This window comes from Neopelma chrysocephalum, unplaced genomic scaffold, assembly GCF_003984885.1.
Source record: "Neopelma chrysocephalum unplaced genomic scaffold, ASM398488v2 Primary Assembly neopelma1_76, whole genome shotgun sequence".
Classification (NCBI taxonomy): Eukaryota; Metazoa; Chordata; class Aves; order Passeriformes; family Pipridae; genus Neopelma; species Neopelma chrysocephalum.
The window spans coordinates 13,766,623-13,785,027 of record NW_020897737.1 but is presented as its reverse complement, the minus strand read 5'-3'; the positions used below and the strand labels follow the sequence as shown (position 1 = coordinate 13,785,027).

Genomic DNA, 18,405 nt, shown 5'->3' with positions numbered 1-18,405 from the left:
GTGTCGAGAGACTGTTGCTTTTGTTCTGCCGTTTCACAACTTTTGAAACAAAAGCAAGATGTACAGCTCTGATGTACAACTGAGTTCTCTCAGGGCGTGTGTGCACGTCAGGAGTGTTCTCTTTGATGAGCACTCTGGGGCTGCAGCTTCAGTTTCGTTGCTGAGCGTCTGCAATTCTACATCCGCCTCACGTGTTTCAAGGTGAACAGTGAGAGGCAGAGGGACTTTGACTGAAGTAACTTCCTCAGCATCAGATCAAACAAGAAGACCTAATTTAAGGAAGATAAATATCTGCTTTAATCTCAGGATCATCCTTTTTGTCCTGCTGCCTGATGATTTGTTCCTTTCCAGTTTGTAGCAGACTCTTCCCTCAGCCTGTGCTGGACCTGACAACAGCTTTGTCCGTTTAAAACTCCCCTTGAATCTCTATGAACACTCCCATTTTTCTGCAATGAATTAAGCTGGAATACTTTGCAGAAATGGCCTTGTTGACTTGATTGGAGAATTGCTGTAGTGGGTGTCTATAACACAGCTAAGTTTAAGATTCCTGACCAACCTAATCCTGGCATTTCCTGACATTTGAGTGTTTGACGACCTATATGGCTTTTATTTTAATCTAGTTTCTTAGGTTTTCTTCCTGTTGATTGGGAAAAAACCCTGTCATAAATAATAAATATGTATTACTTAAAATTGGAAAGCAGGAAAGATGCTAAATTACTGTGATTGTGCTTCTGCAGGTGCTGTTGTCACCATTACAGCTCCAGTCAACATGAATGTAGACAGTCTCCAGTCTTTGTCATCTGATGGTGCTACTTTGGCTGTCCAGCAAGTCATGATGGCAGGGCAGAGCGAGGATGAGTCTGTGGACAGCGGGGAAGATGATGGAGGAGACCTTTCAACAACAAACATCAGCGGGCTGGTCTTGGATAACAGCGATTCTCTGCAGTAGGAAGCAAGAGAGTGTGACAAAACACTTAGGAAAAAAAAAAGAATGGACTGACTGACTGACTTTTTATAGTTTGCACAGCAAACATTTTACACAAGTTTTATTTCTAATATGTTTTATATGTAGATATAGAAGGGTGCACTTTTTTGTATTTCATAGTAAGCTTAAAGAGTGTTTTTGCAGGTGCAGCAACTTCTTTCAAATGTGGGTTTTTTTCGTTTCTTTTTCCTTTTTCTTATTTCAGAAAATTATATCTAGTAATATAATAAGAACCACGTAAGCACCCCTTTGTCCTATGAATTGGAAGTGCTGCAGTTTCTAATGAATTATGCAGTTTCAATTAGTGCTGTTATTTAACACAGCTTTGGATGGGCAGGTGATGTAAATTTAAAGCATGTGACACTAGTGTGTGAATCTTAATTATTAAGTTAGATGCGTATATTTGAAAGATGCTTCTGCACCTTAAAAACTGCTAGTCTGAGGTGGACAGCAACACACATAAAAAGGAACTGTTGATGTGTGATTCAGTAGCGAATGTATGGCAATTTAAATAAGTTTAGTTTCTCTCATAGTCCGTGAGCCTGTTTATCATTTGCTATGAAAACTCCTATTTTTACCTTGCTGGGGTTATTGGATAAAAAAAAAATATTTTTATAAATTCATTAGAAATTGGGATGACCACTGTATTAAGCAGGAGGAGAAAAAAAAATTTCCAGAGGGGAAAAAATAAATGTTTAGTATTCCTATTTGGAAGGTCTGAAAACTGACCTGATTTAATAAACAAGCCTACAGTAGCATTCTATGATTCTCAGCTATCCCACAGTGATATACTATATTTGATAGCAGCATAAGAAGGGCCCACTCTTTGATGGGATTTTGATATTGTCAAACATTGATTTATATTATGTGTAAACTAATATTCAAATTACATAACTCTGTATCTAGACTTGTATCTGAAAATATTTGCTAAATGACTATTCAGGTAAGTAAATTCAAATACCCACAACTTTTCCAGTTACTAGATGAATTTAACAGTTTATAGTTTGTACAACTGAATCTGAAAAAATGAAAAGTTGCCTACTATACAGTCATGAATTCTGCTATTTTATTGCATTTGAAATATTTTCCCCTAATACGAAAAGAAATATAACTTATGGATTTATATAAAAATTTCTTCAAATCTGAAGTTTACTACCAGAATATACAGCAGGCTTTATTAGAGTAGAAAATCCTTGTGTGTCATTTAAAAACGAAGAGCTGTTGTGAAAACAGCTGTTTTTTTGGTTTTGGGGTTTTTTTTTGTGGTAACAGTTCATTTGTTTTCCCAAAGTTTGAAGTCTGTGTCTGTCTATCCACGAACTTTTGGAACTTCTGTATTTCCCTTTGTCAAGTACAAATAACAGACTCTGGGAGCTTCATGGTATGATCAACATCCTCTTTTTAATCCCTGCCTGTTTGTCACAGTGATGGGTTAGATCAGAACTTCCTTCTGGTTTAGACCAAATCTGGTTGTGTTTCTGATGCGACAGGGGGAAAAAAAGATGTGTAGCTTTTAGACATTGTATTTGAACAAAGCCCTTGGACAGATGCAAATATTTATGGAACACTTAATTTGTGCTTCACAGGACGCTCAGGCACGTGCTTGGGTCCTGTTGATCTCAGTAGGATTCACACATGTGCTCTTGGACATGCTTAAATGGTTGGAAGGTGGTCATTGCAGATTCCAAAGCAGGTGTGAGTTGGTGTGAAGAAAAACTTGTGGAAGAAATGTCAGTAGCACTGCCATATGCACATGGAAAATAATACAAGTTTTCAGTGACTAGTATCTATTTTAAAAATAGTTGGTGTTGGTTTTACTCCACACGAGTGATGTTTCTGCTGTGGCACTCACCTATTCCTGGCTGAGGATCTTCCTTAGTTCAAATGCTGTAATCATCTGCTCCACTGGAGTGGTAATTCCTAAAGAACATGTTTTCTTCTTCTCTGCTTTGCCACTGATGTGCCATGTTTGTTAAACAGCACAGTAAATGAATAATGAAAGGTTTAATTAGGAAGGTGTTGACATAGCATAACTGTCTCAAAGGCTGTTGTCAAATGCAGTTTGACCCCAAAATATTTTAAAGGACAGAAACCATGTATGAATCCTGCTCCTTTGGAAACATTCAACCTACTACCCCTACAAAAGATAACTGAGATTACTGGAACAGAGAGACAGATTCTGTGTTTTTAATTGTTTGTGATTTGACTCCAAAAGTGCTTCATCACCCCCACAGTTTCCGTTATACAACAGGTCATGTTTGTTGGTTAGTTTGGGGTTTTTATTCAGCCACCCTTGTTCATGTTTAATAGACCTTTAATCCTTGTACTTGTAGCACGTAGGCAGAGGAAGGAATAATCTGCTTTTTAGTGAGTACAGGCCTGTGGACAAACACCTGCTTTTCCAAATCAGGCTGTGCTGGAGCACCAGGCTGTTTTTCACCATCTCCTTGCCTTCCCTGACCAGCTGTTGGTGCCTCAGGCTTTCCCCATCCTGCTTCCAGGTGGGCTTGGAGCAGCTCATCCAGCTGATCCCAGGGGTAGCAAACAGCCAGCAGTGAAGGGAAGGGTAAACCAAAGTGGGCAAAACTTCCATGCTTTGGAGATAACGTGGCAATGGGCATTTGCCCACACCTCAAAACTATGAGGACTGAGATCCTAAAAAGAGAGAAGGCATTAAAGCAATTTAATATCTATACAGCCAACTGGAAGAGGCTTCAGGAATATATTGTTATGTGCCACTTGGAACTCAATTGGAAACAACCAAGCCTCAGGGTTTGCAAACTTCTGAAAGTGTATTTTTCAGAAAGAAGCCATTATCTAGTTAGATTTTTTTTTTAATCCTTTTTTTATTCCCTCCACCCTCCATGCAGCAGAAGTTTTATTCTTCTGAAAAATTTGCAACCTTGTCTTCAGCTACTTTATCAGTACCCAGAGACTGAACTGTACAGAGTTTACTGTGAAAGGGGAATATGGAATAGTTTCACTGTAAGATTAGAAACATGAAAACATAGGGATGTGAATTCCTAAAACTGGAAAGGCTTTACCAGTATAATCAAAGGTATTGCTTAACATATGAAACTCAAACCTTTTCTTTTAATTCAGTGAGAATTCTGTAGCAGGTGTGAACTGCACAGGAGTGCTTGCTCTTCTCTTGGTTTTAAAAAAGAAAAAGTAGTGTCCTTCATTTTTCCTGTGTAAGAAAACTTTGCTTTCAGCAAAGTTTCACCATTCAGGAAAGGTACATGTTTACATTAGTTAAAAAGTCTTTATAGGGGACATAAATTTAAACCCATATGTAATTGCCCCCCTGTCCCCAGGTAAAGTCATATTCATATGCAAGAGAACTAATTTTTTTTTAAAACCAATGTGATTCTTCTGCAGTTATGATTATTGAAACTTAGGATTTTTATTTTTCTAACCCAAAACAGAGTTCTCAGTCCAATTTTTTCAAGATTCCTGTGACAGGCAAGGCAATTTCCTGTTGCTTTTTAACTTTGGAAGCATTGCAGTTTAGTAAACCAATTCCAAAACGATCAGGATATATTTCTAAATGACTGTTACCAAGAAATAATCGTGTTAGAAAATATTTAGAATCACCTCTGGCTCTGCAGTGGGTTTTTTCTATGTCTGGATATTGTGTCAAAGTGGAGTCCTGCTGACCTCAGGGAAACTCCATAAGGCTCCATATCAGGCTGCATTTATCTGCCAGAGAATTGGTTCCTTGTTCTGGTACCTGATCTCTGTTAGGAACTTTTTGGAGAGCCCTCCAGCTTTATTTTGCCTGCATACCTGGGTGTTCTTCCAGTGGAAACCAGGGTATGGATGAAGGGCTTGGAAGGGCAGGAACTCATGTTGGCCTGGTGTGTACCACGTCATTGTTTTGGTATTCAAAATACAGCCAAGAAGCCAGAGCCACAATGAGGAACTGAAGTTCCCAGTTCCTGTGCTTCCAGAGTAGCTTCAGGTTTATGGATATTCTAGTGGAATGAAGCCACAAAGACTTAATGCATGAATAACATGTGGATTTGGTTGTGGAAGAATTAGAGGTTCATCTTCCTGACTTTATGAACTTGACAGCCCACAGGATGAAACGAAGCCTTTCCAAGGGCTGATATTTGCACTTGAACAAACAAAAATCCAGAACACCCTGGTATTTTGAAAAATTGGAACACATGCATTTAATTGTAATTAAAGATGATTTAACATTTATTTTCTGAAGCTGAGTCGTCTTGGGAGGAAAAACAATTAATAAGTATTGGTCTATGCAAGACACAAATGTCAAAACTGTGTAAATTACCCATTTTTAGGTGCTGTATTATTGTTGTCTTTCTGACTTCTGTTACTTTTATTAGTCTTTTCAACCTTTCAGCCTTACATTCAGCTTAGAGTTGAATAGGCAAAGTGTAGTTTTGAAATCCTGTTGGAAATGTAACTACCCTTCATTCCCTCATGGAAATCTCGCATGTTAAACAGTTAAGTGAAATGTTTTTGGTTTCCTAATAATAAATTCAGACTCTCACCACCTCCTGAAAACAGCATATCCATGAACATGCACGTTTAACTGTGGTGTGCAAACGATCAAATCATCAGCCTTGTGCTGGGGGCACTCTGTTCTTCACTCTTCAGTGCAGCTGAAGAGTAAAGCAGGTTCATTTTGCCAAGCTCAGTGTGGATTCCTTTCCCCCTACCCCCTGCCTTGGGCATGCTAAACACCTTCAAATAGGTTTTGGGTTGTTTAATTTTTCAAGGCCTAAAGTAACCTGATCATCCAGTGTGTAAAGCACGGTGAGATTGTCACTAAGGTGCTTTTAAGGGATTGCCCCAATCAGGTTATCTGTTCGTTCTTGTCACCTGGAAATATCAAATCTGCTCCTTTTCTGTGACTTCAGTTCTTTAGGACCTGCTGAGTGATCACAGCTGGTTTTGCCAGAGAAAAGCAAGGTGTGAGAAGGCAGTGAAATGCCTTTCCAACCTTGTGGGCTCCTGTAAAGAGACACAGTTCAAGTTAATAGAATCCAGTGTTTTCAGGTCGTGACAGAAGTGGCCCATAAATCTCTCTGTGGGTTGGCAGCACTGGGTCTGCACAATCGACAATCTTTAAAATGTGAACCCTGTAACTTTTCTGTCCTTGGTTGTTAAGGGATTTTTGAAGCAGCTGATCTATCAAGGGATAAAATTAAAAATGAGAATATGCCTCTTGTATAATTTATTTTTACACTGCTGTTCTCTGTGAACAGAAAAAGCACATTTTTAAAGCAAAGCATTTACATGACTTTAACAGTGTTGTTTGGCTGAAAGACAAATATGTTTTCAAGAAACCTTGAGCGTAGTTTTAAACTGTTTAACCAGTTCCTGGCCAGGGAAAGTCATTGGCCTTTGTATTTGTTTGGGGTTTCTTGTTTATGCAAATGAAGAAAAATGTTTACTAGTTCTTACCAGTATGGGGATTTTTATTATGCTTTTGTAATGCAGGAGCAGCTTCGATGAAAGACAGAATTAGCAGGTAAACAGTCCATAATGTGTGTGACTTTGGGTGGGGTTTTTTTCCTTTGTTGTTGTTTCAAAATTATCAATTAAAATGGCATGGACATCAAACTTCCAGTAATGGTTCCAAGCATAAATGGTAGTGACTTATTTGAAAAGAGTTCCTCTCTGCCAGTCCCATGTGTTAAATTGTTCAGACAGATTGTAGTGCATTTCTGAAACTGCCATGTTCTACTAAATCAGAAATCTTCAGGAAAGGAGCAGCCTCTTTGTTACAAGGCAGTGATTCTTCTCCAGCGAGAACCTCAGACTCATTTCATCCAGCGTGTGAATCTTGCTCGGCAAAGATGAAGTCAAACGTGCCTGATCTGAAGAGAAGATTTATTCTGCCTGGCACTGGAGGATTATTCATTCCTACTCTCTCTTCCCTGGCATCTGGCTTGGTGAGATCCATGTGTGCCCCCCGAAGGGAACAGCCCAGAGCCTGGCACACCTGGAGAAAGGGGCTGTGTGTGACTGCCCTGGCCACAGCTGGTACAGCCTCCAGGTGCCCTGCCTTGCTTAGCAATCTGTTTGACAGATTTCCCTTTACCCTGAGGAATGTGCAGTTCTAAGCATAATTGACCATTTTCTTACCAAAAAAAAAAAAAAGAAAAAAAAAAGATCTTTTTATAGCTGTTTTCTTACTCCAGAACATATTTCCCCAAGAATTTTTGATAGTTTTTGTTTTTAAAGGGTTAATCTGTGAATAGCTGAGTAGTGCGTGTTCTAGACACAGGAATATTTGATCATTTTTTTGACCTTAGAAGTGTGTCTGAGAGTAGTGCCAATAACTCCTGCTGATATCACTGGAAATAATTTTAACTCCACTGGTGCCAGGTAGCAATTTTTTTCCTTAATCTGAAATGAATAAACAACCAACCTAACAAAGCAACCAACAAAAAAAAAACCAAACCAAAACAAAAAAAACCCCACACCTCCAAAGGACAAGTGGGAATGGCTTCAAACTGAAAGAGAGGAGGTTTAGATTAGATATTATGGGGAAATTTTTTACTGTGAGGGTGGTGAGGCCCTGGCACTGTTTGCCCAGAGAAGCTGTGGCTGCCCCATCCCTGGAAGTGTCCAAGGCCAGGTTGGATGGGGCTTGGAGCAACCTGGTCTAGTGGAAGGTGTTGGAAAGGATGATCTTCCAACCCAAACCATTCTGTGATTCTATGTTTATATCACCTAAATTATGCCCCATACAGTGTATTTTTAGTTGGCTTCAAATTCCCCTGAAAGATGAATCCCCTCTTCAATAAGCCATTAAAGGAATCAGAAGCCTTAGCTCTAAGGAGCTGGTGAGCTGGTTTGCTGTTTCTAAATAAGCCCCTTTGTAAAAACCAGAGCAATATCCTCAAGTCTAAAACAAGGGAAAAAAAACACACGCAGCATAAAATGGGGATTCTTCAAAAAAAAGCAACAACAATAAGGCTGGGACACATATTAGGTACTGTGTTATTTGTTTAAAATCCATATATAAATCCATGCAAGTTCAGAGTGTGTGAGGTATGTGGGTTTAAGTCTGGGATGTACTTAAAACACAAAATGACAAGTCACGATTTAGATACTCTCCTAAAACCTGAAAGCAATGTGACCTTTGTAAGTCAGGTTTGGTTTGTCTTCCTGATGCAACTAAGGTGTGATCCAGGGCTTATGAAGTAATCAGGGAAAATCTGTGGATATTTACCTTCTCTTGGTCCTTGGACTTTGGTGTCACTACTAGCACAAGTCAGGAGCTGAGGCCCTTGGACCTGCTCCTGACCATCATTCCTGGCACACGTTTTGTTAAGTTGATCCCTGAATCCTAACTATAAGCTGATGCATATACTAAATGTGAATGTGGTAATAAAAATTAATTTAGATAATTCTTTGTTAAGATCCAAGAATTCTTTAATTTAGATTTTTTTTTTTTTTTTTTAAAGTCATGAAAAAGCATGCAGATAATGCCTAAGGAACTAGTGATTGACTTGCATGTCACTTTTGCTCTGAATGTGTGTGTCCTCTTTCCCCTGCAACCTTTCACTGTGAGCTGCAAACCATGGACACGTTCCTGAATTTCTTAACATTCATCAAAATTATGTTGCCTCACATTTCTGAGCAGCTCAGTTTATAACCTTGTTTGGTCTTTTAGATTTAAACCACTTGCTTTCAGCACGGGCTGGCACACAGAAAAGACAAGGGCACTTATTTATATGTGCAATTACAAGTAATTACAAATTCAATTACTGTGCAGCTACTGATTTCTCTAAGATACATAGGAGTATATATGGTTCCATGGGCAAGATCCATATTAAGGCCAGGAAGGAGAGAGAATATTTCTTTTGCTGGTGTCTCACTGTATTTTTATATTGGAACCAGAGGGTTATTTTTTCTTTTTAATACACAAAGGGTTTTTTTTTTTTGCACAGCTGATTCTGATTAAGTTTCTTAACTCAGTGCTGTAGCTGGACCGAGATCTGAAAGCTCTTGACAATTTTAAGAAGCATCATCAAATGAAACTCAGAATTGCAAAATTCCAGAGATTTTAGGAACTGAGTTGGCGTTTTAGGTAATACCTGTGCTGCCTTCTTAGCTTTTCAGATGCTGGGGGAGAACAATGTTCCTGACTCACATGTACACACAGGGACACTTCCAGCAACTTCAGAAATAATAATTTTCCTCTAAGATCCCCCATTCTGCTTTCAATCAACTGGGTTTGTATTCCTGTCCTTTTTCCTTTATTTTTTTTTCCTCCCACCTTCATTTCTTTGGAAGCTGGCAACAATTAATCCTTGATTACATACCCTGGACTTTTTCTGTGTCTCTTGGGCCTCTGAACTGTGAATAGCCATGAATAATGACTCTGCAGGTCGTTCCAGGATTCAAAGCCAGGTGCTGGAAAAAGCCCAACAGCCTTCCACAAATGAGGTTTGGATGCTGCTATGGATGCAATATCAGAATGATAACTAAAAAAAGAGATGTCCTTAATGCAGATACACAACTGAGATACACACTGAAGCTAAACCATGGAGTAGAATCACAGAATCATTAAGGTTGGAAAAGATTTCCAAGATAAAGTCCAGCCTTTGACCAAACTCCACCTTGTCAACTAAACCATGGCACTGAGTGCCATGTCCAGTCATTTCTTGAACACCTCCAGGGATGGAGACTCCACCACCTCCCTGGGCAGCCCCTTCCAATGCTTGACAACCCTTTCCATGAAGAAATTCTTCCTGATGTCCAACCTGAACCTCCCCTGCTGCACCCTTTCCACTTGTCCTGTAGAAATCACTTTGACCCTAAAGCAATATGTATGCCATTTTCCCACGTGAATGTGTGTCACTTTTTTCATGTACAGGCTTTTTTATAATGTTTTTATTTGCTCCAGTAAAAGGTTTTAGTCATAGAAATGGGTATTTTAGTACTCTGCACCACGAAATATGCACGTCTTAGGGAAACGTGCATAACCCCTCTCTATTAAATCATGCAAATCCTCAATTTAAAGAAATTTACTGATCAGAAAAACACATTTCCATTTTAAATTTCAGAAGCAAAATGTACACTACATCAAATGTGCATATGTTGAGTTTGCCCTGAAACTCCTGACTATTAAATCCCTCTTCTTTCGCAGCCCCTTGCTTGCTGTCCTGCAGTTTTGACTAAGATAACCCAAGTGTCATCTCTGCTGTTCCCCGAGGACATCTGTTTTAAATGCCAAATCCGCTCTCTTGGTCTCCCCTGCCCACCCACACAGAGGAAGGAAAGGCTGTGAGTTGTAACAGAGAGAGAGAACAGCTGACAATCAGCGCTCAATACCCTGCAACAGCGTTTGCCGTTGCTTCAGAAATACCTCCCCTGTGCCAGAGGGGTCTGGGAAGAAGTCCCATTTTCTGAAAATCCACTTCAGCTCAGAGTCCTAGTGTGGGTCAGCTTTTACTTTGTAATATTTTTCTGTGTGTGTTAAAACCCAATCACACACTTGTGTGTGCGAGTTTAGTTCCCATCCTTGTACCATTTGCTGGTTTGTACATGGCATCATTGTTGTGTCAGGGTACCTGTATATGCTTAAAGTTTTCTATAAGGAACACATTCAAAAGACAGTGTCAAATGTTACCTCTCTCCCTGCCCCTCAATTTTAAATATAAACTATTTCTAGGAGGATGCAGTTGGTCCATTACCAACACTGAGTGGGTACAGTTTAGTTAAATCAGGGGATTCTCCAGGAAACCTCTGTCTCATTGTTCTCATCCTGATCAGAAATCACAAGTGCAGAACCTGCCATGGATCAGGATTTCTGATAATTTAAGAGCACAGTACCTAGAAAAAATGACAGGGAGCCATCCCCCCAACACCTGGGCTTTGCAAATGCAGGCTGGGGTTGCTGAAGCTGTTTGGTGAACCTCACAGGGGGAATTCACTCCTGGCAGGTTGTCAGGAAAGGTAGAAGGACTTGGGCAAATACTTCAACTTCTTGGCACTGGGTGTAGTTGTGCCCAAAGGATGGGCTTTTTTCATTCATGAGTATTTAACCCTAATATTGTACAGCCTCATGAGGCAGGAACTGAGAGGGCATGTTAAAAAAGGACAGATGGACAAAATGTGGTTCTGTTTAAATCAATGATTCTATGATTAACACAATGAAGAAAGGCCCTGTTGATTCCACAACTAACTAAGAATCAGTAATGATCTTTGACAAAGTTATGGGACACTGAAGAACACAAACAACCCCCCCAAATGTGATTGCACTACATGTAAAATGAGCTCTTTTTAGGAGCTGCAAATTTCAGCTGTTGCCTCAATTTTCAGGGCTAGTTTAGGGGTCCACAGGGGTTTGCATCACAGCCAGGCATGTGCTTCCAGGTAGGATGTAGATGTTTCTCAGGAGCAAAGCAACATACGAAGTGACAGTGACCACGTGAATGAGTATCCACGAAACCACACCCTTGTCCAGGCCATGGGGAAAATCTGACCTGGGAAAATATAAATAATTCCAGCAACACTGTGTCCAAATTGTATACAAGCACACGAGTGATCAGTGTCAGAGAATCCAGGACAACACCCATGCAAGTAAAGCATGCTGAAAACCCAAGACATTAAACTTTAATGAATGAATTCTGACAACTGCTTGGTGTCTTTGAACAGGGTTTGGGCTTTTTTTCCTCTCTTTAGTCCCTGTGCTGTTGCTGTTCAAGGAAAAAGCAAAATAATTCTTCTTCCAATGTGATGAAATGCAGACAGAGATCCTGTGAGACTTACAGGCAGAGGTTCCAGATGGAAGGTGTCTTCAAATCAGAGGTGAGGGCAGAGCAAAGAAACTCTTCATCACCTCCAAGGGGCGGCTTAAAAAAGGGGCCTGCGGGGACTTTATTGCACAGATATTTGAAGAATAACTCCTTCTTTGTTCCTGTGCTGAGCTTGGATAAAGAGCATTCACACAAAGCCAATATTATTCAGGGGCTGCACCCATCTGTGGGTCATTCTTCCCTGCTCAGAGGTTATCAGTCACACCAGGCAGGGAAGCAGTGTGACAGATAAGATGTGTGACAAAGGATAAACTACCCCAGCAGCCCACCAGCCTCCCCAGGCAGCAGAGAGTCTCCCACATCCCTCATGACTCCTTCCAAATAATCCCTCTGCTTGCAAAACCCATAACTGTGCTTGCAAACCCTGTGGACTCAAACACTCACGCCTTGCAAGCACCTACAGGATGTGAATTCCTTCAGGTCTTCGTAAATACCCGGACAGCACCTAATTAAAAACCTGTAATGGGAAGAATTTCTTGTGCTGCTGGTGGGCACGGCAGCACGGGATGTCTGGTGTCTGTCTGGAAGGTGCCAGTGAGCTTTAACCTTTCTAACTATTAAAATTTTTGCACCAAATTGGGAAGAGCAGAGGGGAAGGGTCATCGGGTAGAACCCCCTTTCCCATCCTTGGAGGGACAGAGCAGCTCTATTGTGAGGAAAGGCCGAGAGAATGGGGATTGTTCAGCCTGGAGAAGGCTTTGGGGTGACCTAATTGTGGCCCTCCAGTACCTGAAGGACATGACAAGAAAGATGGAGGGGGACTTTTCATAGGGGACAGGACAAGATATAATGGGTTCAAACTGAAGGAGGGGAAATTTGTGTTTGATAGATGGAATAAATTCTTCAGGTGAGGGTATATGAGGTTGGTGAGGCACTGGCACAGGTTGCCCAAAGAAGTTCCAGCCCCATGCCTGGAAGTGTTCACGGCCAGGCTGGATGGGGCTCTGAGCAACCTGGGCTAGTGGAAGGTGTCCCATGGCAAGGGGACTGGAAAGACATGATCTCTAAGGTCCCTTCCAACCCAAACCATACTGTGATTCTCTGGGAGCAGGGCAGGAATGTGTGTGAGGTTGGGGGCTCAGTTTGTGCTGGAGCTGGGAGCCCTCACAGCCAGCTGCAGCCAAAGCACAGGGAGGTGTGGGCACCTTGGCTGCTCAGGGATGGGGAATTCTGACCCCTTCCCACGGCTCAGCTGCAATACAACCAGGGGAGGAGGAGCTGTGTGTTCTCTGTCACAATCTCAGTGTTATCTCACATCCAGAGTGTCCATCTGCCTTCTCTTGTAGCACCCACCTCAAAAATCCAGAAGGCAGTAACAGGGACTGTTTCCTGACCTGCTGGTTGTCACAAGTGAGGAGTTTCTCAACCCAGCAAGTGCTGCAGGAATCGCTGGGTGCCCAAAGGCAGCTCAGCTCGGGGGCTCCTGTGGTTTCCCACGTTGGGTGGGAGGTTTTGCAAGGCTGTGTCACGTCTGGGTTTGCAGTGAGTGGCTCATCCTCCCCCCGACCAGCCCTCAGGTTCTCTGTGGTTTTCTGGAATCACACGGGCAGGAGGTGAAACTGGGGAGCACTTTGGTGCTGTGGGGTGGGTGGTGGCTGCAAGGCTCATCCTGTCCCCTCTGGGGAGCTTTCCAGGTGCAGATCAGGCACTTGGGGGGGGACTTTTCCCATTAAAAACATTCTCCTCTCCTTCTCCTTTGCTTCCCCATCCCCACAGCAGCTGGTGTAGGACCAGGGAAAGGAAGTATTCCAGCTACCCTGGCTCCATGTAGAACACACACCCTTATGTCCTGACCACATCATTTTTGTGTGCTGTCAAACTTCCCAGTGCAAAGCTCCAAACCACTGTTCCCCTGTTAATCCCAAGAGCCTTCCAGATGTGGGAAATGCCTGAGCTGGGGGGTCCCAGCCAGGGGCCATCAGTGGGGTGGCCATGCCAAGGGGGGTCACTCAGGTGTCCTTATGCCCCCAGGCCCAGCTTTAAGGTGCAGCATTTATTGGGATGGATGTGCTGAGCTCTCATGTCTCTGGCCAAGGCTCACCAGAGCCCTGGAAAGGGCCGGTCTCTGAGAGCCCTAATGAAGGGGACCCTTGTTTTATCCTAAAAATCAAATTCACCTGCTTCCTCCAACATTTTCTTAATCCTCCACCTGAATCCCATCTTATCATTGTGTTTCTTGTGGTCAAACAGCATCGGACAGAGTAGTAGAGAAGAAAATGAAAACAAACTGGGGTACATATTTAAAGTTTCCAGGTATACCTGGGGCCAAGGTGGTTGGAGAGAGGCTTGTGTGGCCCAAGTACCACCAGCTAACACATGAGGAAAGTATATGTGTCCTCAACAGTAAAGTGTTCAAAAGTTTATTGGTAACATTGATTTTATTCAACCCCTTGAAGGAACACAATTAACATTTTTTAACAACTCAGCCTGACAAAGCTGTGGTTTTTAGTAATGTATCCCTACATATATACATGTATAGGGGTGTGTGTGTATATCTATATATGTCAAAGCATTCAGAAGGTGAAGTTCTGCTGTCCCAAGCCTGTCTCCAGAGGACACAGCCACTGACATGGAATTTGGGGTATTCCTGCTGAACTGGGACACAGCAGGGACTGACAGTGAGCTCAGTCCTGGGTAACATTGAGGTGGCTGTGAAGGACTGAGCCTTGACTGCCAACATCCTTACGTGGGTCTTCAAGGCTTTGCCTTGAAATGAATGGTGAAAATGGGGAAATGAAAGGGGTCTGCTTCCCAAGAACACATTCTTGTGCCAACCCACCTCCTCCTCCCACCCCATGACAAGATGGGAGAGAAGGTGTCAGACCGCCCTCTGATTCTGATCCCACCATTCTGAACCCAATGGAATTACAGGAAGCAAAAACCTGGCTCCTGAGAGGAAGTTTATCCAGTGAGTTTAATATAAACAGCCTATATAAACACAAACACATACAAAAGCAGAACGGTCTCACAAATAAATAAATAGCTGCGTTTTGCTCCAGTTACATGCGAGCAGCAGTCAGGTCAGTCTGAGCTGTCATAGCCCATTGCTGTGATCAGACAACAAACCTTACAACAAGCTGTGAACAAACCTTACAACCAAGCAAGCCCACCCTCTACAGACATTCTGCCCTGGCGCACAAATGGCAGAGAACGTGGCATCTCTCCAGCGCTCTGCGGCACGGCCGTGACAACCCCCAAGTCCTCCAGGGCAGTTTGAAGGGTTCAACACCTCTCAGCGAGGACGCTGCCAGAGGAGAGGAGCTTCACTCCTTGCCCTCCCCACCGCTGCACTGCAGCTGCCCCCCCTGGGGAGGGCAGGAGCAGGTTTGGGTGCCGCGGGTGGTGGTGGTGCCGGCGGGCACCGCCATCTCCTCCTGGTCGTAGCAGACGCAGCTTGGGCACCCGTCGGCCACGGGGCTGCCCACGGCCTGGCAGGTGTGGGGCAGGGGTGGGCAGAGCGTGGTGCAGGTGATGTCCCCCCCGGGGTGGCAGGTGCACAGCTTGCGGGCGAAGTCAATGTAGAAGGAGCGGCCGGCGGGGACGCGGCCGCTGGAGAAGCCTTGCAGCTCGCACTCGCTCTCCAGGTAGGGCGGGCAGGGGCAGGGCGGGGGGCAGGGGGGGCAGCAGTCCCAGGCAGTGGAGGTGGTTGGCCCCTCCGGGTTCCTCTCGGGGCACGGGGGGCAGGTGCTGGGGTCACACTTGGGTTTTGGGGCCGCGCCGCGGAGCAGGAGGCAGGTGAGCAGCAGGCGAAGGGCGCCGGTGAGGGCCATGTCCCTGGGAGGGAAAGAGGAGATGTTTCTGGGGAGGAAAAGGGGGATATAAGGAGCAGGTGTCACACTGGGCACGGGTACATCAAACCCCCAAATTCTGGGCCGACTCCTCCATGGTTTAAAGCAAGGGGGATGCAGCCACCTCTCCCTGGCATGGCCATGGCTGCAGTTTTGGTCGTCCACAGCTGGCTGGAGGAGAGTTTGCTCTAAAACGTGAAGTGTTTTTCCCAAAAGCCCATCCTGGCTTGACCACGGTGTCCTCCACCCCCAGGTGTTCAGAGAGCTGCAACGTGGGCACTGTGTGAGCAAAGTCCACGTTGCAGCAAACACTGAGCTTTGGCACAGTTGCCCTGGCCTGCAAGTGGCACTTGTTCACCACTATATTGATGCTGATAATTTATGTTTAAGTGACTAATTAATTATTCCTGGGAGACATTCAGGCACGGACACAGGAAGGGCTCAAAGAAGCACTGTCTGCTTTGGTGGCTCTCCCTGTGGCTGCAATTGAGACCCTGCTGGTCCAGGGTGTCTTTCTTTTTTTCAGACTGACAGCTTTTCAAGACCCAACATTTCTTTAAGTGCACTTTTGGACCCCTTCCGTCCCTCTGAGTGACCTTAAATCCTGCTGTATTAAATACACCTGTGCTACCTCCTGGACTGGGTCCTTCCAGGTTGGATCTCTTCTCTCGTTGCCCCTGCACTACCTTTGATTACAATTATATTATTACCCTCATGCTGTGCATTTGATTGCCCAAACTTCCTACTCTTGCAGACATGAAACTACTTGCAATTACTTCTTAACATTTCTTAAAACAAACTTATTTCCAACTTGCATAACCATAAAGAAAACTGCTTGAAAGCACAGACTCCACCTGTCATCAATTTGAAAAAAAAAAAGGACTTTTGAGCTTATCTGTTTTTACAGCAAACTCTTGCTTGTTAAATTGCTGGTAACTGCTTTACCTTTGCTGTAAGTAGCTCTTCTGCCCCTTCCTTTCATTCACACATTTTAATCTAGTGGTTATTTCACCATCATTCCCAGAGGACTGATGGCTGTGCCCAGCAGCACAGAGCCCAAACACACTCCCTATGGAAAGGCTGCTACAACCCCACACCAAGAGCTCCCTCCTGGCTGCCTCCTGCTATTTCCTAGTGAAATGTTTGTCCTCCCCCTTAGTTTTGGAGAACCAGGCTGGCCAAGGCCCTCCCCTCCTGCCCTGTGCCAAGTCCCTGTGGTTACCTGGTTACCTGTGGGGTGTCTGGGCAGTCAGGACAGGCGCTGGGATGTAGTGCAAGATCCTGAGAGGCGTCTCTGGTCTTCACCCCACAGCCCTCCCAGGCTTCTATTTATGTGCCTCCAGTGGTGGCTCCACGATGAAACACTGGTGGGAGAGACAGGGGAGGCGGGGAAACCTCCAAGGTGGCTGGGCAGGGCCAGCAAGATGGTTATCTCACTTGTGGTGTTGGTTCAGTCTGACCACAGACTAATCCGGCGTGTCCCAGCGTCTGCAGGTCTGACATCTCTCCCCACGTCCCTCTGTGCAGACTTCACCAGGGTTTCTGGAGTGTCAGCATCCCCCAGTACCTCACAGGCTGCTGGGGGTGTGGATGCCCATGCCCAGAGGGAAAACAAAATAGCTCCTTTAACCTGGAAAACCCTCTTCTCCTGGTAGATATGTGGGACCCCCATGTCCCGCACCACCTGAGAGCACAGAGCTGTGCTGAGCTGGGCAGCTGCCTATCACTGGATACACGAAATATTGACAAGGCCTTTGTGGGAAGGAAAACAAAAGACTAGATGTCTGGAAGGGGTCATCACTGTCAGAGGGCAGCCTTGGGGATGTGGGGAGAAGGGATGGAGGGTGGTGGGTGAGACTCGGACTCACTGCTCCTGCCACCAGTGCTATATATGGGCACGTGTTTATTGGTTCTGCAGGGATTTCTGCAGACAAGTCAAATGAAACCTGCTTCCTGAGGCCCTTTCCACCCCAGAAACACAGTGGGCAGGACAGTGCCAGCCAGTCCCTCTCATTACTCCATACCCTCAGCCCAGCACTCTGGGGTGCTGGTAGGGCAGTGCTCTGCCCTGGTGAATGCTGTGGATGCACATTTGCATCCTCAGTGTCACAGTCTGTGTGCAAACTACAGGAGACTTGATGCCAACACCCCTGGCAAGGGCAATGCCACCGTGGGACGTGCCTGCTTAGGGCAGCCCCCAGGGACAGGGGAGGGAGGCCCCAGGAGCGCCTTGGCGAGCCTGGCTCCAGCCCAGGTGGAGCAATCCTGAAATATCTGGAGCTCACACCCAACTTTATTAGCTCCCACACTCATAGCTGACATACAGCAGCAGTTGTAAATATTCGTGGTCAACACTCAGCAGTTACTTCACCCCCACTGAAGTGCAGCTGCGTGTCCCATAGCCTGTCCCTGCTGCTGCTGCTGCTGCTGCTGCTGCTGGTGATGATGATGATGATGGTGATGATGCTGATGCTGGGAGAACTGAGCATTAGGCTAATCCATAGCAGCCATGAGCATCGTGAAGGGCTACAGAGCAGTAGGACCCTGGGCTGTCCTTACTTGCTGTCAACCCATCACCTGGGTTTTCAGCTGATTGTTTTCTGAAAGTTACCACTTTTTGCACTCCCAGGTGAGTGCCCAGGCACAGCCCCACAGGCCACACACTCATCACCCTGGCCAGCAGCCAGCTCTGCAAGCAAACCTTCTGTTTAAGCACATCAAATATTGCGTTTGTTTCTGCTCAAACTCACGGTAAGGGAATATCTTTTGCATGAACACACACAATTTCTGAGAGGGCAGCCTGTTAGAATGGTTTGTTCCACAC

The 18,405-nt window shown here is 44.5% G+C and overlaps 2 protein-coding genes across 3 annotated transcripts in view; one reads left to right on the top strand and one right to left on the bottom strand.

Annotated features, from left to right (window-relative positions):
- The window catches only part of PKNOX1 (PBX/knotted 1 homeobox 1), a 42,542-nt gene extending 35,956 nt beyond the window's left edge, over window positions 1-6,586 (top strand). For both annotated transcript variants that reach the window (XM_027688847.1, XM_027688848.1), the window contains exon 12: window positions 738-6,586. In XM_027688847.1, the coding sequence (XP_027544648.1) occupies window positions 738-949 (212 nt within the window). In that variant the 3' untranslated portion in view covers window positions 950-6,586. The remainder of the gene's footprint in view (window positions 1-737) is intronic.
- A 7,684-nt stretch (window positions 6,587-14,270) lies between these two features.
- LOC113970322 (fibulin-2-like) lies at window positions 14,271-16,938 on the bottom strand. The gene is made up of 2 exons (XM_027689129.1): window positions 16,804-16,938; window positions 14,271-15,567 (listed from the first exon to the last, which is right to left on the bottom strand). The coding sequence occupies exon 2, from the start codon at window positions 15,561-15,563 to the stop codon at window positions 15,057-15,059; it is 507 nt and encodes a 168-aa protein (XP_027544930.1). The 5' UTR covers window positions 15,564-15,567; window positions 16,804-16,938; the 3' UTR covers window positions 14,271-15,056.
- Between the last annotated feature and the right edge of the window lie 1,467 nt (window positions 16,939-18,405).